The 26099-nt window shown below is 42.3% G+C and overlaps 1 protein-coding gene across 7 annotated transcripts in view; it reads right to left on the bottom strand.

The window, feature by feature from the left end:
- The window catches only part of LOC139385248 (FH1/FH2 domain-containing protein 1-like), a 172313-nt gene that overhangs the window by 63632 nt on the left and 82582 nt on the right, over window positions 1–26099 (bottom strand). For all 7 annotated transcript variants that reach the window (XM_071130399.1, XM_071130401.1, XM_071130402.1 and 4 more), the window contains exons 5-8: window positions 21638–21743; window positions 17389–17483; window positions 2573–2684; window positions 950–1044 (exon numbers count right to left, since the gene is read on the bottom strand). In XM_071130399.1, coding sequence (XP_070986500.1) covers window positions 950–1044; window positions 2573–2684; window positions 17389–17483; window positions 21638–21743 — 408 coding nt within the window. The remainder of the gene's footprint in view (window positions 1–949; window positions 1045–2572; window positions 2685–17388; window positions 17484–21637; window positions 21744–26099) is intronic.

Here is a 26099-nt window from a genome sequence, read left to right as displayed (position 1 = left end):
AGGTGAACAGCTCAGTCTAACCTTGTTGATGAGGTTCACGGTTAAGGTGAACAGCTCAGTCTAACCTTGTTGATGAGGTTCATGGTTAAGGTGAACAGCTCAGTCTAACCTTGTTGATGAGGTTCACAGTTAAGGTGAACAGCTCAGTCTAACCTTGTTGATGAGGTTCACAGTTAATGTGAACAGCTCAGTCTAACCTTGTTGATGAGGTTCACAGTTAAGGTGAACAGCTCAGTCTAACCTTGTTGATGAGGTTCATGGTTAAGGTGAACAGCTCAGTCTAACCTTGTTGATGAGGTTCACGGTTAAGGTGAACAGCTCAGTCTAACCTTGTTGATGAGGTTTATGGTTAAGATGAACAGCTCAGTCAAACCTTGTTGATGAGGTTCATGGTTAAGGTGAACAGCTCAGTCTAACCTTGTTGATGAGGTTCACGGTTAAGGTGAACAGCCCAGTCTAACCTTGTTGATGAGGTTCATGGTTAAGGTGAACAGCTCAGTCTAACCTTGTTGATGAGGTTCACAGTTAAGGTGAACAGCTCAGTCTAACCTTGTTGATGAGGTTCATGGTTAAGGTGAACAGCTCAGTCTAACCTTGTTGATGAGGTTCACAGTTAAGGTGAACAGCTCAGTCTAACCTTGTTGATGAGGTTCACAGTTAATGTGAACAGCTCAGTCTAACCTTGTTGATGAGGTTCATGGTTAAGGTGAACAGCTCAGTCTAACTAACCTTGTTGATGAGGTTCACGGTTAAGGTGAACAGCTCAGTCTAACCTTGTTGATGAGGTTCACGGTTAAGGTGAACAGCTCAGTCTAACCTTGTTGATGAGGTTCATGGTTAAGATGAACAGCTCAGTCAAACCTTGTTGATGAGGTTCACGGTTAAGGTGAACAGCTCAGTCTAACCTTGTTGATGAGGTTCATGGTTAAGATGAACAGCTCAGTCTAACCTTGTTGATGAGGTTCATGGTTAAGATGAACAGCTCGGTGTCTGATCCGTTCTTCTCCTCCAGGATCTCTGTCAGGTATGACCACGGCTTCACACCTGTAGATACAGACAGCTAGAGTAGTCATGTACACGTACACACACACACACACACACACTTAGATGAATCTGACACACACCCGACTCCCAGATAGATACGCCCACCGCTGGACCGGTGGAACTCTGTCCTTTGGTCTGATCAGTACAAATTTGTGATATTTGGTTCCAACCGCCGTGTCTTTGTTAGACGCGCTGTGGGTGAACATATGATATCCACCGTGAAGCATGGAGGAAGAGGTGTGATGGTTCCCACCGTGAAGCATGGAGGAAGAGGTGTGATGGTTCCCACCGTGAAGCATGGAGGAAGAGGTGTGGGGGTGCTTTGCTGGTGACACTGTCTGTGATTAAATTAGAATTCAAGGCACACTTAACCAGCATGGCTACCACAGAATTCTGCAGGGGATACACCATTCCATCTGGTTTGGGTTTAGTGGGACTATCATTTGTTTTTCAACAGGACAATGACCCAACACACATCCAGGCTGTGTAAGGGCTATTTGACCAAGAAGGAGAGTGATGGAGTGCTGCATCAGATGTCCTGGCCTCCACAATCACCTGACCTCAACCCAATTGAGATGGTTTGGGATGAATTGAACTGCAGAATGAAGGAAAAGCAGCCAACAAGTGCTCAGCATATGTGGGAACTCATTCAAGACTGTTGGAAAGGCATTCCAGGTGATGCTGGTTGACAGAATGCCAAGAGTGTGCACAGCTGTCATCAAGGCAAAAGGTGGCTACTTTGAAGAATCTCAAATATATTTTGATTTGTTTAACCCTTGTTTGGTTACTACATGATTCCATGTGTGTTATTTCATAGTTTTGATGTCTCCACTATTATTCTACAAATGTAGAAAATATTTTTTGAAATAAATAAAACTGTGAATGTGTAGGTGTTGTAAAATGTTTAACCGTTTAACAAAAGTCCAGTTGAGTATTTTAGAGACCATCTGATCTCAGTTGATTCATCTGTTCACAGCAGGTACAACACGTTGCAGTGAGTCTTTTAGAGACCATCTGATCTCAGTTGATTCATCTGTTCACTGTTCACAGCAGGTACAACACGGTGCAGTTGAGTATTTTAGAGACCATCTGATCTCAGTTGATTCATCTGTTCACAGCAGGTACAACACGTTGCAGTTGAGTCTTTTAGAGACCATCTGATCTCAGTTGATTCATCTGTTCACTGTTCACAGCAGGTACAACACGTTGCAGTTGAGTCTTTTAGAGACCATCTGATCTCAGTTGATTCATCAGTTGATTCATCAGTTGATTCATCTGTTTGTGGTGTGTGGTGTGTGGTGTGTGGTGTGTGGTGTGTGTTTGTGTGTGTATGTGTGTATGTGTGGTGTGTGTGTGTGTGTGTGTGTGTGTGTGTGTGTGAGAGACTGTCTGTGTACCTCTCTTGCCATCCACAGTGTTGACAGCCTGGATAAGTAGAACAGCACTGTGTGTGTGTGTGTGTGTGTGTGTGTCTGCTCAAGTGTGTGTGTGTGTGTGACTGTGTGTGTGCGTGTGTGTGTGTGTGTACCTCTCTTGCCATCCACAGTGTTGACAGCCTGGATAAGTAGAGGACTGTTCAACTCTGTGTACTCTACAAACACTATCAGGAGCTTCAGAGCGGTCTTCACCACCAGACGAGACTGAGGAGGGGGGGAGAGAGGAGAGAGAGAGAGAAGGGGTGTAGAGGGAGGAAGAGAGAGAGAGAGGAGAGAGAGAGGAGGGAGAGAAAGAGGGAGAGGAGGGAGAGAAAGAGGGAGAGAAAGCGAGAGAGAGAGAGGGATGTTGAGGGAGGAAGGAGAGAGAGAAAGGGAAGGAGGGAGGGAGGGAGTGAGAGAGCACAGAGAGTCAGTTAGACATTTTCTCCACAAGGTGGCGATATTACACCTCAAATACACAACATTCCCCATTGAACCCAGCAAACTCAGTAAAATAAGATTGCAGAGTCTTCGAAGTATCTACATTTAATTACAATAAGTGAAAATGGGTGGGGGAGGGGGGGGGGGGATGTAGTACACTACAGTATAGTGTCTTCAACCTCTTCACTACAGTATAGTGTCTTGAACCTCTACATCACTACAGTATAGTGTCTTGAACCTCTTCATCACTACAGTATAGTGTCTTCAACCTCTTCACTACAGTATAGTGTCTTCAACCTCTTCACTACAGTATAGTGTCTTAAACCTCTTCACTACAGTATAGTGTCTTGAACCTCTTCACTACAGTATAGTGTCTTGAACCTCTTCACTACAGTATAGTGTCTTGAACCTCTACATCACTACAGTATAGTGTCTTCAACCTCTACATCACTACAGTATAGTGTCTTGAACCTCTTCACTACAGTATAGTGTCTTGAACCTCTTCACTACAGTATAGTGTCTTGAACCTCTTCACTACAGTATAGTGTCTTGAACCTCTTCACTACAGTATAGTGTCTTGAACCTCTCCATCACTACAGTATAGTGTCTTGAACCTCTCCATCACTACAGTATAGTGTCTTGAACCTCTCCATCACTACAGTATAGTGTCTTGAACCTCTACATCACTACAGTATAGTGTCTTGAACCTCTACATCACTACAGTATAGTGTCTTGAACCTCTTCACTACAGTATAGTGTCTTGAACCTCTACATCACTACAGTATAGTGTCTTAAACCTCTACATCACTACAGTATAGTGTCTTGAACCTCTTCACTACAGTATAGTGTCTTGAACCTCTTCACTACAGTATAGTGTCTTGAACCTCTTCACTACAGTATAGTGTCTTGAACCTCTACATCACTACAGTATAGTGTCTTAAACCTCTACATCACTACAGTATAGTGTCTTGAACCTCTTCACTACAGTATAGTGTCTTGAACCTCTTCACTACAGTATAGTGTCTTGAACCTCTTCACTACAGTATAGTGTCTTGAACCTCTTCACTACAGTATAGTGTCTTCAACCTCTTCACTACAGTATAGTGTCTTGAACCTCTTCACTACAGTATAGTGTCTTCAACCTCTTCACTACAGTATAGTGTCTTAAACCTCTTCACTACAGTATAGTGTCTTGAACCTCTTCACTACAGTATAGTGTCTTGAACCTCTCCATCACTACAGTATAGTGTCTTGAACCTCTACATCACTACAGTATAGTGTCTTGAACCTCTACATCACTACAGTATAGTGTCTTCAACCTCTACATCACTACAGTATAGTGTCTTGAACCTCTACATCACTACAGTATAGTGTCTTGAACCTCTACATCACTACAGTATAGTGTCTTGAACCTCTTCATCACTACAGTATAGTGTCTTGAACCTTGTCACCATCACTACAGTATAGTGTCTTGAACCTCTTCACTACAGTATAGTGTCTTGAACCTCTTCACTACAGTATAGTGTTTTCAACCTCTTCACTACAGTATAGTGTCTTGAACCTCTCCATCACTACAGTATAGTGTCTTGAACCTCTACATCACTACAGTATAGTGTCTTGAACCTCTACATCACTACAGTATAGTGTCTTGAACCTCTACATCACTACAGTATAGTGTCTTGAACCTCTTCACTACAGTATAGTGTCTTGAACCTCTTCACTACAGTATAGTGTCTTGAACCTCTTCACTACAGTATAGTGTCTTGAACCTCTCCATCACTACAGTATAGTGTCTTGAACCTCTACATCACTACAGTATAGTGTCTTCAACCTCTACATCACTACAGTATAGTGTCTTCAACCTCTTCATCACTACAGTATAGTGTCTTGAACCTCTTCATCACTACAGTATAGTGTCTTGAACCTCTACATCACTACAGTATAGTGTCTTGAACCTCTTCACTACAGTATAGTGTCTTGAACCTCTCCATCACTACAGTATAGTGTCTTGAACCTCTTCACTACAGTATAGTGTCTTGAACCTCTACATCACTACGGTATAGTGTCTTGAACCTCTACATCACTACGGTATAGTGTCTTGAACCTCTACATCACTACGGTATAGTGTCTTCAACCTCTTCACTACAGTATAGTGTCTTGAACCTCTTCACTACAGTATAGTGTCTTGAACCTCTTCACTACAGTATAGTGTCTTGAACCTCTTCACTACAGTATAGTGTCTTGAACCTCTTCACTACAGTATAGTGTCTTGAACCTCTTCACTACAGTATAGTGTCTTGAACCTCTTCACTACAGTATAGTGTCTTGAACCTCTTCACTACAGTATAGTGTCTTGAACCTCTTCACTACAGTATAGTGTCTTGAACCTCTTCACTACAGTATAGTGTCTTGAACCTCTTCACTACAGTATAGTGTCTTGAACCTCTTCACTACAGTATAGTGTCTTGAACCTCTTCACTACAGTATAGTGTCTTGAACCTCTTCACTACAGTATAGTGTCTTGAACCTTGTCACCATCACTACAGTATAGTGTCTTGAACCTCTTCACTACAGTATAGTGTCTTGAACCTCTCCATCACTACAGTATAGTGTCTTGAACCTCTTCACTACAGTATAGTGTCTTGAACCTCTACATCACTACGGTATAGTGTCTTCAACCTCTACATCACTACAGTATAGTGTCTTCAACCTCTACATCACTACAGTATAGTGTCTTGAACCTCTACATCACTACAGTATAGTGTCTTCAACCTCTACATCACTACGGTATAGTGTCTTGAACCTCTACATCACTACAGTATAGTGTCTTGAACCTCTACATCACTACGGTATAGTGTCTTCAACCTCTTCACTACAGTATAGTGTCTTGAACCTCTTCACTACAGTATAGTGTCTTGAACCTCTTCACTACAGTATAGTGTCTTGAACCTCTTCACTACAGTATAGTGTCTTGAACCTCTTCACTACAGTATAGTGTCTTGAACCTCTTCACTACAGTATAGTGTCTTGAACCTCTTCACTACAGTATAGTGTCTTGAACCTTGTCACCATCACTACAGTATAGTGTCTTGAACCTCTTCACTACAGTATAGTGTCTTGAACCTCTACACTACAGTATAGTGTCTTGAACCTCTTCACTACAGTATAGTGTCTTGAACCTCTTCACTACAGTATAGTGTCTTGAACCTCTTCACTACAGTATAGTGTCTTGAACCTTGTCACCATCACTACAGTATAGTGTCTTGAACCTCTTCACTACAGTATAGTGTCTTGAACCTCTACACTACAGTATAGTGTCTTGAACCTCTTCACTACAGTATAGTGTCTTGAACCTCTTCACTTCAGTATAGTGTCTTGAACCTCTTCATCACTACAGTATAGTGTCTTGAACCTCTACATCACTACAGTATAGTGTCTTGAACCTCTTCACTACAGTATAGTGTCTTGAACCTCTACATCACTACAGTATAGTGTCTTGAACCTCTACATCACTACAGTATAGTGTCTTGAACCTCTACATCACTACAGTATAGTGTCTTGAACCTCTACATCACTACAGTATAGTGTCTTGAACCTCTTCACTACAGTATAGTGTCTTGAACCTCTTCACTACAGTATAGTGTCTTGAACCTCTTCACTACAGTATAGTGTCTTGAACCTCTTCACTACAGTATAGTGTCTTGAACCTCTACACTACAGTATAGTGTCTTGAACCTCTTCACTACAGTATAGTGTCTTGAACCTCTTCACTACAGTATAGTGTCTTGAACCTCTTCACTACAGTATAGTGTCTTGAACCTCTACATCACTACAGTATAGTGTCTTGAACCTCTTCACTACAGTATAGTGTCTTGAACCTCTTCACTACAGTATAGTGTCTTGAACCTCTTCACTACAGTATAGTGTCTTGAACCTCTACATCACTACAGTATAGTGTCTTGAACCTCTTCACTACAGTATAGTGTCTTCAACCTCTTCACTACAGTATAGTGTCTTGAACCTCTTCACTACAGTATAGTGTCTTGAACCTCGTCTCCATCACTACAGTATAGTGTCTTGAACCTCTACATCACTACAGTATAGTGTCTTGAACCTCTACATCACTACAGTATAGTGTCTTGAACCTCTACACTACAGTATAGTGTCTTGAACCTCTTCACTACAGTATAGTGTCTTGAACCTCTTCACTACAGTATAGTGTCTTGAACCTCTTCACTACAGTATAGTGTCTTGAACCTTGTCACCATCACTACAGTATAGTGTCTTGAACCTCTTCACTACAGTATAGTGTCTTGAACCTCTACACTACAGTATAGTGTCTTGAACCTCTTCACTACAGTATAGTGTCTTGAACCTCTTCACTTCAGTATAGTGTCTTGAACCTCTTCATCACTACAGTATAGTGTCTTGAACCTCTACATCACTACAGTATAGTGTCTTGAACCTCTTCACTACAGTATAGTGTCTTGAACCTCTACATCACTACAGTATAGTGTCTTGAACCTCTACATCACTACAGTATAGTGTCTTGAACCTCTACATCACTACAGTATAGTGTCTTGAACCTCTACATCACTACAATATAGTGTCTTGAACCTCTTCACTACAGTATAGTGTCTTGAACCTCTTCACTACAGTATAGTGTCTTGAACCTCTTCACTACAGTATAGTGTCTTGAACCTCTTCACTACAGTATAGTGTCTTGAACCTCTTCACTACAGTATAGTGTCTTGAACCTCGTCTCCATCACTACAGTATAGTGTCTTGAACCTCTTCACTACAGTATAGTGTCTTGAACCTCTTCACTACAGTATAGTGTCTTGAACCTCTTCACTACAGTATAGTGTCTTGAACCTCTTCACTACAGTATAGTGTCTTGAACCTCTACATCACTACAGTATAGTGTCTTGAACCTCTTCACTACAGTATAGTGTCATGAACCTCTTCACTACAGTATAGTGTCTTGAACCTCTTCACTACAGTATAGTGTCTTGAACCTCTTCACTACAGTATAGTGTCTTGAACCTCTTCACTACAGTATAGTGTCTTGAACCTCTTCACTACAGTATAGTGTCTTGAACCTCTACATCACTACAGTATAGTGTCTTGAACCTCTACATCACTACAGTATAGTGTCTTGAACCTCTTCATCACTACAGTATAGTGTCTTCAACCTCTTCACTACAGTATAGTGTCTTGAACCTCTTCACTACAGTATAGTGTCTTAAACCTCTACATCACTACAGTATAGTGTCTTGAACCTCTACATCACTACAGTATAGTGTCTTGAACCTCTTCACTACAGTATAGTGTCTTGAACCTCTTCACTACAGTATAGTGTCTTGAACCTCTTCACTACAGTATAGTGTCTTGAACCTCTACATCACTACAGTATAGTGTCTTGAACCTCTTCACTACAGTATAGTGTCTTGAACCTCTTCACTACAGTATAGTGTCTTGAACCTCTCCATCACTACAGTATAGTGTCTTGAACCTCTACATCACTACAGTATAGTGTCTTGAACCTCTACATCACTACAGTATAGTGTCTTGAACCTCTACATCACTACAGTATAGTGTCTTGAACCTCTTCACTACAGTATAGTGTCTTGAACCTCTTCACTACAGTATAGTGTCTTGAACCTCGTCTCCATCACTACAGTATAGTGTCATGAACCTCTTCACTACAGTATAGTGTCTTGAACCTCTTCACTACAGTATAGTGTCATGAACCTCTACATCACTACAGTATAGTGTCTTGAACCTCTTCACTACAGTATAGTGTCTTGAACCTCTTCACTACAGTATAGTGTCTTGAACCTCTTCACTACAGTATAGTGTCTTAAACCTCTTCACTACAGTATAGTGTCTTGAACCTCTTCACTACAGTATAGTGTCTTGAACCTCTTCACTACAGTATAGTGTCTTGAACCTCTACATCACTACAGTATAGTGTCTTGAACCTCTACATCACTACAGTATAGTGTCTTGAACCTCTTCATCACTACAGTATAGTGTCTTGAACCTCTTCACTACAGTATAGTGTCATGAACCTCTACACTACAGTATAGTGTCTTGAACCTTGTCACCATCACTACAGTATAGTGTCTTGAACCTCTACATCACTACAGTATAGTGTCTTGAACCTCTTCACTACAGTATAGTGTCTTGAACCTCGTCTCCATCACTACAGTATAGTGTCTTGAACCTCGTCTCCATCACTACAGTATAGTGTCTTCAACCTCTTCTCTACAGTATAGTGTCTTGAACCTCTTCACTACAGTATAGTGTCTTGAACCTCTTCACTACAGTATAGTGTCTTGAACCTCTTCACTACAGTATAGTGTCTTGAACCTCTACATCACTACAGTATAGTGTCTTGAACCTCTTCACTACAGTATAGTGTCTTGAACCTCTTCACTACAGTATAGTGTCTTGAACCTCTACATCACTACAGTATAGTGTCTTGAACCTCTTCACTACAATATAGTGTCTTGAACCTCTTCATCACTACAGTATAGTGTCTTGAACCTCTACATCACTACAGTATAGTGTCTTAAACCTCTTCATCACTACAGTATAGTGTCTTGAACCTCTTCATCACTACGGTATAGTGTCTTGAACCTCGTCTCCATCACTACAGTATAGTGTCTTGAACCTCTACACTACAGTATAGTGTCTTGAACCTCTTCATCACTACAGTATAGTGTCTTGAACCTCTACATCACTACAGTATAGTGTCTTGAACCTCTACTTCACTACAGTATAGTGTCTTAAACCTCTTCATCACTACAGTATAGTGTCTTGAACCTCTTCATCACTACGGTATAGTGTCTTGAACCTCGTCTCCATCACTACAGTATAGTGTCTTGAACCTCTTCACTACAGTATAGTGTCTTGAACCTCTACTTCACTACGGTATAGTGTCTTGAACCTCTTCATCACTACGGTATAGTGTCTTGAACCTCGTCTCCATCACTACAGTATAGTGTCTTGAACCTCTTCACTACAGTATAGTGTCTTGAACCTCTACATCACTACAGTATAGTGTCTTGAACCTCTACATCACTACAGTATAGTGTCTTGAACCTCTTCATCACTACAGTATAGTGTCTTCAACCTCTCCATCACTACAGTATAGTGTCTTGAACCTCTTCATCACTACAGTATAGTGTCTTGAACCTCTTCACTACAGTATAGTGTCTTGAACCTTGTCTCCATCACTACAGTATAGTGTCTTGAACCTCTACATCACTACAGTATAGTGTCTTGAACCTCTTCACTACAGTATAGTGTCTTGAACCTCTACATCACTACAGTATAGTGTCTTGAACCTCTACATCACTACAGTATAGTGTCTTGAACCTCTTCATCACTACAGTATAGTGTCTTGAACCTCTTCACTACAGTATAGAGTCTTGAACCTCTTCACTACAGTATAGTGTCTTGAACCTCTACATCACTACAGTATAGTGTCTTGAACCTCTACATCACTACAGTATAGTGTCTTGAACCTCTTCATCACTACAGTATAGTGTCTTGAACCTCTTCACTACAGTATAGTGTCTTGAACCTCTACATCACTACAGTATAGTGTCTTGAACCTCTTCATCACTACAGTATAGTGTCTTGAACCTCTTCACTACAGTATAGTGGATTGAACCTCTTCACTACAGTATAGTGTCATGAACCTCTACATCACTACAGTATAGTGTCTTGAACCTCTTCATCACTACAGTATAGTGTCTTGAACCTCTTCACTACAGTATAGTGGATTGAACCTCTTCACTACAGTATAGTGTCTTGAACCTCTACATCACTACAGTATAGTGTCTTGAACCTCTACATCACTACAGTATAGTGTCTTGAACCTCTACATCACTACAGTATAGTGTCTTGAACCTCTACATCACTACAGTATAGTGTCTTGAACCTCTTCATCACTACAGTATAGTGTCTTGAACCTCTTCATCACTACAGTATAGTGTCTTGAACCTCGTCTCCATCACTACAGTATAGTGTCTTGAACCTCTACATCACTACAGTATAGTGTCTTGAACCTCTCCATCACTACAGTATAGTGTCTTGAACCTCTTCATCACTACAGTATAGTGTCTTGAACCTCGTCTCCATCACTACAGTATAGTGTCTTGAACCTCTACATCAATACAGTATAGTGTCTTGAACCTCTTCACTACAGTATAGTGTCTTGAACCTCTTCTCTACAGTATAGTGTCTTGAACCTCTACATCACTACAGTATAGTGTCTTGAACCTCTTCACTACAGTATAGTGTCTTGAACCTCTTCTCTACAGTATAGTGTCTTGAACCTCTTCATCACTACGGTATAGTGTCTTGAACCTCGTCTCCATCACTACAGTATAGTGTCTTGAACCTCTTCACTACAGTATAGTGTCTTGAACCTCTACATCACTACAATATAGTGTCTTGAACCTCTACATCACTACAGTATAGTGTCTTGAACCTCTTCATCACTACAGTATAGTGTCTTGAACCTCTACATCACTACAGTATAGTGTCTTGAACCTCTACATCACTACAGTATAGTGTCTTGAACCTCTTCTCTACAGTATAGTGTCTTGAACCTCTACATCACTACAGTATAGTGTCTTGAACCTCTTCACTACAGTATAGTGTCTTGAACCTCTACATCACTACAGTATAGTGTCTTGAACCTCTCCATCACTACAGTATAGTGTCTTGAACCTCTCCATCACTACAGTATAGTGTCTTGAACCTCTACATCACTACAGTATAGTGTCTTGAACCTCTTCATCACTACAGTATAGTGTCTTGAACCTCTACATCAATACAGTATAGTGTCTTGAACCTCTCCATCACTACGGTATAGTGTCTTGAACCTCTTCACTACAGTATAGTGTCTTGAACCTCTCCATCACTACAGTATAGTGTCTTGAACCTCTTCACTACAGTATAGTGTCTTGAACCTCTTCATCACTACAGTATAGTGTCTTGAACCTCTACATCACTACAGTATAGTGTCTTGAACCTCTACATCACTACAGTATAGTGTCTTGAACCTCTACATCACTACAGTATAGTGTCTTGAACCTCTACATCACTACAGTATAGTGTCATGAACCTCTTCATCACTACGGTATAGTGTCTTGAACCTCTTCACTACAGTATAGTGTCTTGAACCTCTTCATCACTACAGTATAGTGTCTTGAACCTCTTCATCACTACAGTATAGTGTCTTGAACCTCTTCATCACTACAGTATAGTGTCTTGAACCTCTCCATCACTACAGTATAGTGTCTTGAACCTCTCCATCACTACAGTATAGTGTCTTGAACCTCTTCACTACAGTATAGTGTCTTGAACCTCTTCACTACAGTATAGTGTCTTAAACCTCTACATCACTACAGTATAGTGTCTTGAACCTCTTCATCACTACAGTATAGTGTCTTGAACCTCTCCATCACTACAGTATAGTGTCTTGAACCTCTTCACTACAGTATAGTGTCTTGAACCTCTTCACTACAGTATAGTGTCTTAAACCTCTACATCACTACAGTATAGTGTCTTGAACCTCTTCACTACAGTATAGTGTCTTGAACCTCTACATCACTACAGTATAGTGTCTTGAACCTCTTCACTACAGTATAGTGTCTTGAACCTCTTCACTACAGTATAGTGTCTTGAACCTCTACATCACTACAGTATAGTGTCTTGAACCTCTACATCACTACAGTATAGTGTCTTGAACCTCTACATCACTACAGTATAGTGTCTTGAACCTCTTCATCACTACAGTATAGTGTCTTGAACCTCTCCATCACTACAGTATAGTGTCTTGAACCTCTACATCACTACAGTATAGTGTCTTGAACCTCTACATCACTACAGTATAGTGTCTTGAACCTCTACATCACTACAGTATAGTGTCTTGAACCTCTACATCAATACAGTATAGTGTCTTGAACCTCTACATCAATACAGTATAGTGTCTTGAACCTCTACATCACTACAGTATAGTGTCTTGAACCTCTACATCACTACAGTATAGTGTCTTGAACCTCTCCATCACTACAGTATAGTGTCTTGAACCTCTACATCACTACAGTATAGTGTCTTGAACCTCTACATCACTACAGTATAGTGTCTTGAACCTCTACATCACTACAGTATAGTGTCTTGAACCTCTACATCACTACAGTATAGTGTCTTGAACCTCTTCATCACTACAGTATAGTGTCTTGAACCTCTACACTACAGTATAGTGTCTTGAACCTCTACATCACTACAGTATAGTGTCTTGAACCTCTACATCACTACAGTATAGTGTCTTGAACCTCTACATCACTACAGTATAGTGTCTTGAACCTCTCCATCACTACAGTATAGTGTCTTGAACCTCTACATCACTACAGTAGTGTCTTGAACCTCTACATCACTACAGTATAGTGTCTTGAACCTCTACATCACTACAGTATAGTGTCTTGAACCTCTACACTACAGTATAGTGTCTTGAACCTCTACATCAATACAGTATAGTGTCTTGAACCTCTACATCACTACAGTATAGTGTCTTGAACCTCTACATCACTACAGTATAGTGTCTTGAACCTCTACTTCACTACGGTATAGTGTCTTGAACCTCTACATCACTACAGTATAGTGTCTTGAACCTCTACATCACTACAGTATAGTGTCTTGAACCTCTACTTCACTACGGTATAGTGTCTTGAACCTCTACATCACTACAGTATAGTGTCTTGAACCTCTTCACTACAGTATAGTGTCTTGAACCTCTACATCACTACAGTATAGTGTCTTGAACCTCTCCATCACTACAGTATAGTGTCTTGAACCTCTTCACTACAGTATAGTGTCTTGAACCTCTTCACTACAGTATAGTGTCTTGAACCTCTACATCACTACAGTATAGTGTCTTGAACCTCTTCACTACAGTATAGTGTCTTGAACCTCTTCATCACTACAGTATAGTGTCTTGAACCTCTTCACTACAGTATAGTGTCTTGAACCTCTACATCACTACAGTATAGTGTCTTGAACCTCTACATCACTACAGTATAGTGTCTTGAACCTCTACATCACTACAGTATAGTGTCTTGAACCTCTACATCACTACAGTATAGTGTCTTGAACCTCGTCTCCATCACTACAGTATAGTGTCTTGAACCTCTACATCACTACAGTATAGTGTCTTGAACCTCGTCTCCATCACTACAGTATAGTGTCTTGAACCTCTACATCACTACGGTATAGTGTCTTGAACCTCTCCATCACTACAGTATAGTGTCTTGAACCTCTTCACTACAGTATAGTGTCTTGAACCTCTACATCACTACAGTATAGTGTCTTGAACCTCTTCACTACAGTATAGTGTCTTGAACCTCTACATCACTACAGTATAGTGTCTTGAACCTCTTCACTACAGTATAGTGTCTTGAACCTCTACATCACTACAGTATAGTGTCTTGAACCTCTACATCACTACGGTATAGTGTCTTGAACCTTGTCTCCATCACTACAGTATAGTGTCTTGAACCTCTTCATCACTACGGTATAGTGTCTTGAACCTCGTCTCCATCACTACAGTATAGTGTCTTGAACCTCGTCTCCATCACTACAGTATAGTGTCTTGAACCTCTTCATCACTACGGTATAGTGTCTTGAACCTCGTCTCCATCACTACAGTATAGTGTCTTGAACCTCGTCTCCATCACTACAGTATAGAGTATTGAACCTCTTCTCTACAGTATAGTGTCTTGAACCTTGTCTCCATCACTACAGTATAGTGTCTTGAACCTCTTCATCACTACGGTATAGTGTCTTGAACCTCTTCATCACTACAGTATAGTGTCTTGAACCTCTTCATCACTACAGTATAGTGGATTGAACCTTGTCTCCATCACTACAGTAACCGTCTTCATTCTAACACAGTCTTACGTAACAAGAGTTTCTCACCATATTCTAGTTTCACACCCTGTCCTATCTGTCACATCTCATTGGCTGTTCTCACTTCCCTGTTTAAAAAGGGGATCTGAAATCAGAGCTGTAGCAGCTGCAAGGTGATTGATTTACAAATATGTATTGAGCGAGAGACACTAGTGTTTAAGTCTCTTACAGACATCAGGGGGGTGGGGCATGTTTTGGAGGGGGGGCAGGCGTTGGCGGGGGGCATGTTTTGGAGGGGGGGGGCAGGCGTTGGAGGGCGAGGGGCATGTTTTGGAGGGGGGGGCAGGTGTTGGGGGGGCAGGTGTTGGGGGGGGGGCATGTTTTGGAGGGGGGGGGCATGTTTTGGGGGGGGGGGGGGGGGCATGTTTTGGAGGGGGGGGCGACACCCGTTCTATTTGTCTCCTCGCCAATAATGGACAAGGTCGTTATTTATTGATCTGTTTGTCAGCAGAGTAGGCTACCCGGTACTGACTATCTCTGACATTACGGACAGTAGACTCTCTCTCTCTGACATTACGGACAGTAGACTCTCTCTCTGACATTACGGACAGTAGACTCTCTCTCTGACATTACGGACAGTAGACTCTCTCTCTGACATTACGGACAGTAGACTCTCTCTGACATTACGGACAGTAGACTCTCTCTCTGACATTACGGACAGTAGACTCTCTCTGACATTACGGACAGTAGACTCTCTCTCTGACATTACGGACAGTAGACTCTCTCTCTGACATTACGGACAGTAGACTCTCTCTGACATTACGGACAGTAGACTCTCTCTCTCTGACATTACTGACAGTAGACTCTCTCTCTCTGACATTACGGACAGTAGACTCTCTCTCTGACATTACGGACAGTAGACTCTCTCTCTCTGACATTACGGACAGTAGACTCTCTGACATTAGACAGTAGACTCTCTCTCTGACATTACGGACAGTAGACTCTCTCTCTCTGACATTACGGACAGTAGACTCTCTCTCTCTGACATTACGGACAGTAGACTCTCTCTCTCTGACATTACGGACAGTAGACTCTCTCTCTCTCTGACATTACGGACAGTAGACTCTCTCTCTCTCTGACATTACGGACAGTAGACTCTCTCTCTCTGACATTACGGACAGTAGACTCTCTCTCTGACATTACGGACAGTAGACTCTCTCTCTGACATTACGGACAGTAGACTCTCTCTCTGACATTACGGACAGTAGACTCTCTCTGACATTACGGACAGTAGACTCTCTCTGACATTACGGACAGTAGACTCTCTCTCTGACATTACGGACAGTAGACTCTCTCTCTCTGACATTACGGACAGTAGACTCTCTCTCTCTGACATTACGGACAGTAGACTCTCTCTCTCTGACATTACGGACAGTAGACTCTCTCTCTCTGACATTACGGACAGTAGACTCTCTCTCTCTGACATTACGGACAGTAGACTCTCTCTCTCTGACATTACGGACAGTAGACTCTCTCTCTCTGACATTACGGACAGTAGACTCTCTCTCTCTGACATTACGGACAGTAGACTCTCTCTCTCTCTGACATTACGGACAGTAGACTCTCTCTCTCTGACATTACGGACAGTAGACTCTCTCTCTGACATTACGGACAGTAGACTCTCTCTCTGACATTACGGACAGTAGACTCTCTCTGACATTACGGACAGTAGACTCTCTCTGACATTACGAACAGTAGACTCTCTCTCTGACATTACGGACAGTAGACTCTCTCTCTCTGACATTACGGACAGTAGACTCTCTCTCTCTGACATTACGGACAGTAGACTCTCTCTCTGACATTACGGACAGTAGACTCTCTCTGACATTACGAACAGTAGACTCTCTCTCTGACATTACGGACAGTAGACTCTCTCTCTGACATTACGGACAGTAGACTCTCTCTCTCTGACATTACGGACAGTAGACTCTCTCTCTCTGACATTACGGACAGTAGACTCTCTCTCTCTGACATTACGGACAGTAGACTCTCTCTCTCTGACATTACGGACAGTAGACTCTCTCTCTCTGACATTACGGACAGTAGACTCTCTCTCTCTGACATTACGGACAGTAGACTCTCTCTCTCTGACATTACGGACAGTAGACTCTCTCTCTCTGACATTACGGACAGTAGACTCTCTCTGACATTACGGACAGTAGACTCTCTCTCTGACATTACGGACAGTAGACTCTCTCTCTGACATTACGGACAGTAGACTCTCTCTCTCTCTGACATTACGGACAGTAGACTCTCTCTCTCTGACATTACGGACAGTAGACTCTCTCTCTGACATTACGGACAGTAGACTCTCTCTCTCTGACATCACGGACAGTAGACTCTCTCTGACATCACGGACAGTAGACTCTCTCTGACATTACAGACAGTAGACTCTGTGTGTGTGTGTGTGTGTGTGTGTGTGTGTGTGTGTGTGTGTGTGTGTGTGTGTGTGTGTGTGTGTGTGTACTGCGGTCAGGTCTCTACTGTATGCAATACCCACCAGACTGCCACTGAGAGTGTAGAGCCACTGAACAGTGTCATTGTGGTCGATCACACCGTTCATCCCATCTACAAACAGCATGATCTGACTGAGGGCTGCAACACAAAGATCAAATTACGAGCTGCAACACAGACACTAAAGCCCTGACGTTCAGTATCACGATACTAAAGCCCTGACGTTCAGCGTCCTCAGTATCACGATACTAAAGCCCTGACGTTCAGCGTCCTCAGTATCACGATACTAAAGCCCTGACGTTCAGCGTCCTCAGTATCACGATACTAAAGCACTGACATTCAGTATCACGATACTAAAGCCGTAACGTTCAGTATCACAATACTAAAGCCCTAACGTTCAGTATCACGATACTAAAGACCTGACGTTCAGCGTCCTCAGTATCATGATACTAAAGCCCTAACGTTCAGCTTCCTCAGTATGATGATACTAAAGCCCTGACGTTCAGTATCACGATACTAAAGCCCCGACGTTCAGGGTCCTCAGTATCACGATACTAAAGCCCTGACGTTCAGCTCCCTCAGTATCACGATACTAAAGCCCTGACGTTCAGTATCCTCAGTATCTTTGTTCTGATCGGTAACAGTAATAATTGTAGAAGTATCACGATACTAAAGCCCTAACGTTCAGGGTCCTCAGTATCTTTGTTCTGATCGGTAACAGTAATAATTGTAGAAGTATCACGATACTAAAGCCCTAACGTTCAGGGTCCTCAGTATCACGATACTAAAGCCCTGACGTTCAGTATCCTCAGTATCACGATACTAAAGCCCTGACGTTCAGTATCCTCAGTATCACGATACTAAAGCCCTGACGTTCAGTATCCTCAGTATCACGATACTAAAGCCCTGACGTTCAGTATGACGATACTAAAGCCCTGACGTTCAGTATCACGATACTAAAGCCCTGACGTTCAGGGTCCTCAGTATCACGATACTAAAGCCCTGACGTTCAGTATCACGATACTAAAGCCCTGACATTCAGTATCCTCAGTATCACGATACTAAAGCCCTGACGTTCAGCTCCCTCAGTATCACAATACTAAAGCCCTGACGTTCAGTATCCTCAGTATCTTTGTTCTGATCGGTAACAGTAATAATTGTAGAAGTATCACGATACTAAAGCCCTAACGTTCAGGGTCCTCAGTATCAAGATACTAAAGCCCTGACGTTCAGTATCCTCAGTATCACGATACTAAAGCCCTGACGTTCAGTATCCTCAGTATGACGATACTAAAGCCCTGACGTTCAGTATCACGATACTAAAGCCCTGACGTTCAGGGTCCTCAGTATCACGATACTAAAGCCCTGACGTTCAGTATCACGATACTAAAGCCCTGACGTTCAGTATCACGATACTAAAGCCCTGACGTTCAGTATCCTCAGTATCACGATACTAAAGCCCTAACGTTCAGTGTCCTCAGTATCATGATACTAAAGCCCTAACGTTCAGCGTCCTCAGTATGATGATACTAAAGCCCTGACGTTCAGTATCACGATACTAAAGCCCCGACGTTCAGGGTCCTCAGTATCACGATACTAAAGCCCTAACGTTCAGTGTCCTCAGTATCATGATACTAAAGCCCTAACGTTCAGCGTCCTCAGTATGATGATACTAAAGCCCTGACGTTCAGTATCACGATACTAAAGCCCCGACGTTCAGGGTCCTCAGTATCACGATACTAAAGCCCTGACGTTCAGGGTCCTCAGTATCACGATACTAAAGCCCTGACGTTCAGTATCACGATACTAAAGCCCTGACGTTCAGTATCCTCAGTATCACGATACTAAAGCCCTGACGTTCAGTATCACGATACTAAAGCCCTGACGTTCAGTATCCTCAGTATCACGATACTAAAGCCCTGACGTTCAGCGTCCTCAGTATCACGATACTAAAGCCCTGACGTTCAGTATCCTCAGTATCACGATACTAAAGCCCTGACGTTCAGTATCACGATACTAAAGCCCTGACGTTCAGTATCCTCAGTATCACGATACTAAAGCCCTGACGTTCAGTATCCTCAGTATCACGATACTAAAGCCCTGACGTTCAGCGTCCTCAGTATCACGATACTAAAGCCCTGACGTTCAGTATCCTCAGTATCACGATACTAAAGCCCTAACGTTCAGTGTCCTCAGTATCATGATACTAAAGCCCTAACGTTCAGCGTCCTCAGTATGATGATACTAAAGCCCTGACGTTCAGTATCACGATACTAAAGCCCCGACGTTCAGGGTCCTCAGTATCACGATACTAAAGCCCTAACGTTCAGTGTCCTCAGTATCATGATACTAAAGCCCTAACGTTAAGCGTCCTCAGTATGATGATACTAAAGCCCTGACGTTCAGTATCACGATACTAAAGCCCCGACGTTCAGGGTCCTCAGTATCACGATACTAAAGCCCTGACGTTCAGGGTCCTCAGTATCACGATACTAAAGCCCTGACGTTCAGTATCACGATACTAAAGCCCTGACGTTCAGTATCCTCAGTATCACGATACTAAAGCCCTGACGTTCAGTATCACGATACTAAAGCCCTGACGTTCAGTATCCTCAGTATCACGATACTAAAGCCCTGACGTTCAGCGTCCTCAGTATCACGATACTAAAGCCCTGACGTTCAGTATCCTCAGTATCACGATACTAAAGCCCTGACGTTCAGTATCACGATACTAAAGCCCTGACGTTCAGTATCCTCAGTATCACGATACTAAAGCCCTGACGTTCAGTATCCTCAGTATCACGATACTAAAGCCCTGACGTTCAGTATCCTCAGTATCACGATACTAAAGCCCTGACGTTCAGTATCCTCAGTATCTTTGTTCTGATCGGTAACACTAATAATTGTAAAAGTATCAAGGTATTTATTCATTGCAAACTTGTTCAGAAATATGCACGTATGAGAAAACTATTAAAGTGATATATAAGGTAGACTAGTGGTTAGAGTGGAGTGGTGGAGGGGCGGCAGGTAGACTAGTGGTTAGAGTGGAGGGGCGGCAGGTAGCCTAGTGGTTAGAGTGGAGGGGCGGCAGGTAGTCTAGTGGTTAGAGTGGAGGGGCGGCAGGTAGACTAGTGGTTAGAGTGGAGGGGTGGCAGGTAGACTAGTGGTTAGAGTGGAGGGACGGCAGGTAGACTAGTGGTTAGAGTGGAGGGACGGCAGGTAGACTAGTGGTTAGAGTGGAGGGGCGGCAGGTAGACTAGTGGTTAGAGTGGAGGGACGGCAGGTAGACTAGTGGTTAGAGTGGAGGGGCGGCAGGTAGACTTGTGGTTAGAGTGGAGGGGCGGCAGGTAGACTAGTGGTTAGAGTGGAGGGGAGGCAGGTAGTCTAGTGGTTAGAGTGGAGGGGCGGCAGGTAGACTAGTGGTTAGAGTGGAGGGACGGCAGGTAGACTAGTGGTTAGAGTGGAGGGGCGGCAGGTAGACTAGTGGTTAGAGTGGAGGGGCGGCAGGTAGCCTAGTGGTTAGAGTGGAGGGGCGGCAGGTAGACTAGTGGTTAGAGTGGAGGGGCGGCAGGTAGACTAGTGGTTAGAGTGGAGGGGCGGCAGGTAGACTAGTGGTTAGAGTGGAGGGGCGGCAGGTAGACTAGTGGTTAGAGTGGAGGGGCGGCAGGTAGTCTAGTGGTTAGAGTGGAGGGGCGGCAGGTAGCCTAGTGGTTAGAGTGGAGGGACGGCAGGTAGACTAGTGGTTAGAGTGGAGGGGCGGCAGGTAGCCTAGTGGTTAGAGTGGAGGGACGGCAGGTAGACTAGTGGTTAGAGTGGAGGGGCGGCAGGTAGACAAGTGGTTAGAGTGGAGGGGCGGCAGGTAGTCTAGTGGTTAGAGTGGAGGGGCTGCAGGTAGTCTAGTGGTTAGAGTGGAGGGGCGGCGGGTAGTCTAGTGGTTAGAGTGGAGGGGCGGCAGGTAGACTAGTGGTTAGAGTGGAGGGGCGGCAGGTAGTCTAGTGGTTAGAGTGGAGGGGCGGCGGGTAGACTAGTGGTTAGAGTGGAGGGGCGGCGGGTAGCCTAGTGGTTAGAGTGGAGGGGTGGCAGGTAGACTAGTGGTTAGAGCATTGGACTAGTAACCAAAAGGTTGCTGGATCGAATCCCTGAGCTGACAAGGTAAAAAATCTGTCGTTCTGCCCCTGAACAAGGCTGTTAACCCACTGTTCCTAGGCCGTCATTGTAAATAAGAATCTGTTCTTAACTGACTTGCCTAGTTAAATAAAAGGTTAAATTAAAATGATTGTTGAGATCGTACTCACCTCGGAGAATGTAGTTCTGATAGTTGTGGTCTGCCTCCGCTCCAACCTTGATGAAACACGTCAAGCCTTCTGAATTCACAAACTCTGGCACCAGGTCTTTATCGTCCTACAACACACCACAACCACACAGCAGATTGTTAACAGAGAGGTTACCATGTCATAGAACGCCTGCATAGACACAGTTTAGACCCCAAACAGACAGTTAATGTTCCCCGCACACTAGAGTAGTGTGTTGCAACCGAGGACAGATGATTCTTTACGTGCTACGGGCTTCAGCGCTCAGCGGCCACACTTGTGTGGCTGAGCTGCTTCTAGATGTTTCCACTTCACAATAACAGCACTTACAGCTGGCCCGGGGCAGATGTAACAGGGCAGAAATTTGACGAACTGACTTGTTGGAAAGGTGACATCCTGTGACGGTGCCACGTTGAAAGTCACTGAGCTCTTCAGTACGGCCCATTCTACTGCCAATGTTTGTCTATGGAGATTGCCTGGCTGTGTGCTCGATTTTATACACCTGTCAGCAACGGGTTTGGCTGTATCAGCCGAATCCACTAAATTAAAGGGGTGTCCACATACTTTTGTATATAGTGTATTTTGTATTTTATATATACACAAAAGTATCTCAAAAACATTGTCATGTAGTTAATCAAAACTCTATCCAGAATGTAAATGACAAACCTAAAAAGTAACTTCTGTTGCCATTGGCAACTATGTAAAAACAGCCTCCATAAAGCCAACAGATTAAAATATTGCATCCTGCAGGTAGAAAATATCCTGATAAAAATAAAACACACATGGCCTTTCTGCAACGAACCAGCAACATTGTATCAACTATTAACTAAAAATGACTCCAGCCTGAAGGTCTCACCAGCAACATTGTATCAACTATTAACTAAAAATGACTCCAACCTGAAGGTCTCACCAACGAACTAGCAACATTGTATCAACTATTAACTAAAAATGACTCCAGCCTGAAGGTCTCACCAGCAACATTGTATCAACTATTAACTAAAAATGGCTCCAACCTGAAGGACTCACCAGCAACATTGTATCAACTATTAACTAAAAATGACTCCAACCTGAAGGTCTCACCAACAACATTGTATCAACTATTAACTAAAAATGACTCCAGCCTGAAGGTCTCACCAGCAACATTGTATCAACTATTAACTAAAAATGGCTCCAGCCTGAAGGACTCACCAGCAACATTGTATCAACTATTAACTAAAAATGACTCCAGCCTGAAGGTCTCACCAGCAACATTGTATCAACTATTAACTAAAAATGACTCCAACCTGAAGGTCTCACCAACAACATTGTATCAACTATTAACTAAAAATGACTCCAGCCTGAAGGTCTCACCAGCAACATTGTATCAACTATTAACTAAAAATGACTCCAGCCTGAAGGTCTCACCAGCAACATTGTATCAACTATTAACTAAAAATGACTCCAGCCTGAAGGTCTCACCAGCAACATTGTATCAACTATTAACTAAAAATGACTCCAGCCTGAAGGTCTCACCAGCAACATTGTATCAACTATTAACTAAAAATGACTCCAGCCTGAAGGTCTCACCAGCAACATTGTATCAACTATTAACTAAAAATGACTCCAGCCTGAAGGTCTCACCAGCAACATTGTATCAACTATTAACTAAAAATGACTCCAGCCTGAAGGTCTCACCAGCAACATTGTATCAACTATTAACTAAAAATGACTCCAGCCTGAAGGTCTCACCAGCAACATTGTATCAACTATTAACTAAAAATGACTCCAGCCTGAAGGTCTCACCAGCAACATTGTATAAACTATTAACTAAAAATGACTCCAGCCTGAAGGTCTCACCAGCAACATTGTATCAACTATTAACTAAAAATGACTCCAGCCTGAAGGTCTCACCAACAAACTAGCAACATTGCATCAACTATTAACTAAAAATGACTCCAGCCTGAAGGTCTCACCAACAAACTAGCAACATTGTATCAACTATTAACTAAAAATGACTCCAGCCTGAAGGTCTCACCAGCAACATTGTATCAACTATTAACTAAAAATGACTCCAGCCTGAAGGTCTCACCAACAAACTAGCAACATTGTATCAACTATTAACTAAAAATGACTCCAGCCTGAAGGTCTCACCAGCAACATTGTATCAACTATTAACTAAAAATGACTCCAGCCTGAAGGTCTCACCAGCAACATTGTATCAACTATTAACTAAAAATGACTCCAGCCTGAAGGTCTCACCAACAAACTAGCAACATTGTATTAACTATTAACTAAAAATGGCTCCAACCTGAAGGTCTCACCAACAAACTAGCAACATTGTATCAACTATTAACTAAAAATGGCTCCAACCTGAAGGTCTCACCAGTAAACTAGCAACATTGTATCAACTATTAACTAAAAATTACTCCAGCCTGAAGGTCTCACCAGCAACATTGTATCAACTATTAACTAAAAATGACTCCAGCCTGAAGGTCTCACCAACAAACTAGCAACATTGTATCAACTATTAACTAAAAATGACTCCAGCCTGAAGGTCTCACCAACAAACTAGCAACATTGTATCAACTATTAACTAAAAATGACTCCAACCTGAAGGTCTCACCAGCAACATTGTATCAACTATTAACTAAAAATGACTCCAACCTGAAGGTCTCACCAACAACATTGTATCAACTATTAACTAAAAATGACTCCAGCCTGAAGGTCTCACCAGCAACATTGTATCAACTATTAACTAAAAATGACTCCAGCCTGAAGGTCTCACCAGCAACATTGTATCAACTATTAACTAAAAATGACTCCAGCCTGAAGGTCTCACCAGCAACATTGTATCAACTATTAACTAAAAATGACTCCAGCCTGAAGGTCTCACCAGCAACATTGTATCAACTATTAACTAAAAATGACTCCAGCCTGAAGGTCTCACCAGCAACATTGTATCAACTATTAACTAAAAATGACTCCAGCCTGAAGGTCTCACCAGCAACATTGTATCAACTATTAACTAAAAATGACTCCAGCCTGAAGGTCTCACCAGCAACATTGTATCAACTATTAACTAAAAATGACTCCAGCCTGAAGGTCTCACCAGCAACATTGTATCAACTATTAACTAAAAATGACTCCAGCCTGAAGGTCTCACCAGCAACATTGTATCAACTATTAACTAAAAATGACTCCAGCCTGAAGGTCTCACCAGCAACATTGTATAAACTATTAACTAAAAATGACTCCAGCCTGAAGGTCTCACCAGCAACATTGTATCAACTATTAACTAAAAATGACTCCAGCCTGAAGGTCTCACCAGCAACATTGTATCAACTATTAACTAAAAATGACTCCAGCCTGAAGGTCTCACCAGCAACATTGTATCAACTATTAACTAAAAATGGCTCCAGCCTGAAGGTCTCACCAGCAACATTGTATCAACTATTAACTAAAAATGGCTCCAGCCTGAAGGTCTCACCAGCAACATTGTATCAACTATTAACTAAAAATGACTCCAGCCTGAAGGTCTCACCAACAAACTAGCAACATTGCATCAACTATTAACTAAAAATGACTCCAGCCTGAAGGTCTCACCAACAAACTAGCAACATTGTATCAACTATTAACTAAAAATGACTCCAGCCTGAAGGTCTCACCAGCAACATTGTATCAACTATTAACTAAAAATGACTCCAGCCTGAAGGTCTCACCAACAAACTAGCAACATTGTATCAACTATTAACTAAAAATGACTCCAGCCTGAAGGTCTCACCAGCAACATTGTATCAACTATTAACTAAAAATGACTCCAGCCTGAAGGTCTCACCAGCAACATTGTATCAACTATTAACTAAAAATGACTCCAGCCTGAAGGTCTCACCAACAAACTAGCAACATTGTATCAACTATTAACTAAAAATGGCTCCAACCTGAAGGTCTCACCAGTAAACTAGCAACATTGTATCAACTATTAACTAAAAATTACTCCAGCCTGAAGGTCTCACCAGCAACATTGTATCAACTATTAACTAAAAATGGCTCCAGCCTGAAGGTCTCACCAGCAACATTGTATCAACTATTAACTAAAAATGACTCCAGCCTGAAGGTCTCACCAGCAACATTGTATCAACTATTAACTAAAAATGACTCCAGCCTGAAGGTCTCACCAGCAACATTGTATAAACTATTAACTAAAAATGACTCCAGCCTGAAGGTCTCTCACCAGCAACATTGTATCAACTATTAACTAAAAATGACTCCAGCCTGAAGGTCTCACCAGCAACATTGTATCAACTATTAACTAAAAATGGCTCCAGCCTGAAGGTCTCACCAGCAACATTGTATCAACTATTAACTAAAAATGGCTCCAACCTGAAGGTCTCACTAGCAACATTGTATCAACTATTAACTAAAAATGACTCCAGCCTGAAGGTCTCACCAGCAACATTGTATCAACTAT

The sequence above is a fragment of the Oncorhynchus clarkii genome, chromosome 26 (assembly GCF_045791955.1).
Source record: "Oncorhynchus clarkii lewisi isolate Uvic-CL-2024 chromosome 26, UVic_Ocla_1.0, whole genome shotgun sequence".
Taxonomy (NCBI): Eukaryota; Metazoa; Chordata; class Actinopteri; order Salmoniformes; family Salmonidae; genus Oncorhynchus; species Oncorhynchus clarkii.
Note: the sequence above shows the minus strand (reverse complement) of the source record. Positions and strands in the feature narration are given on the sequence as shown.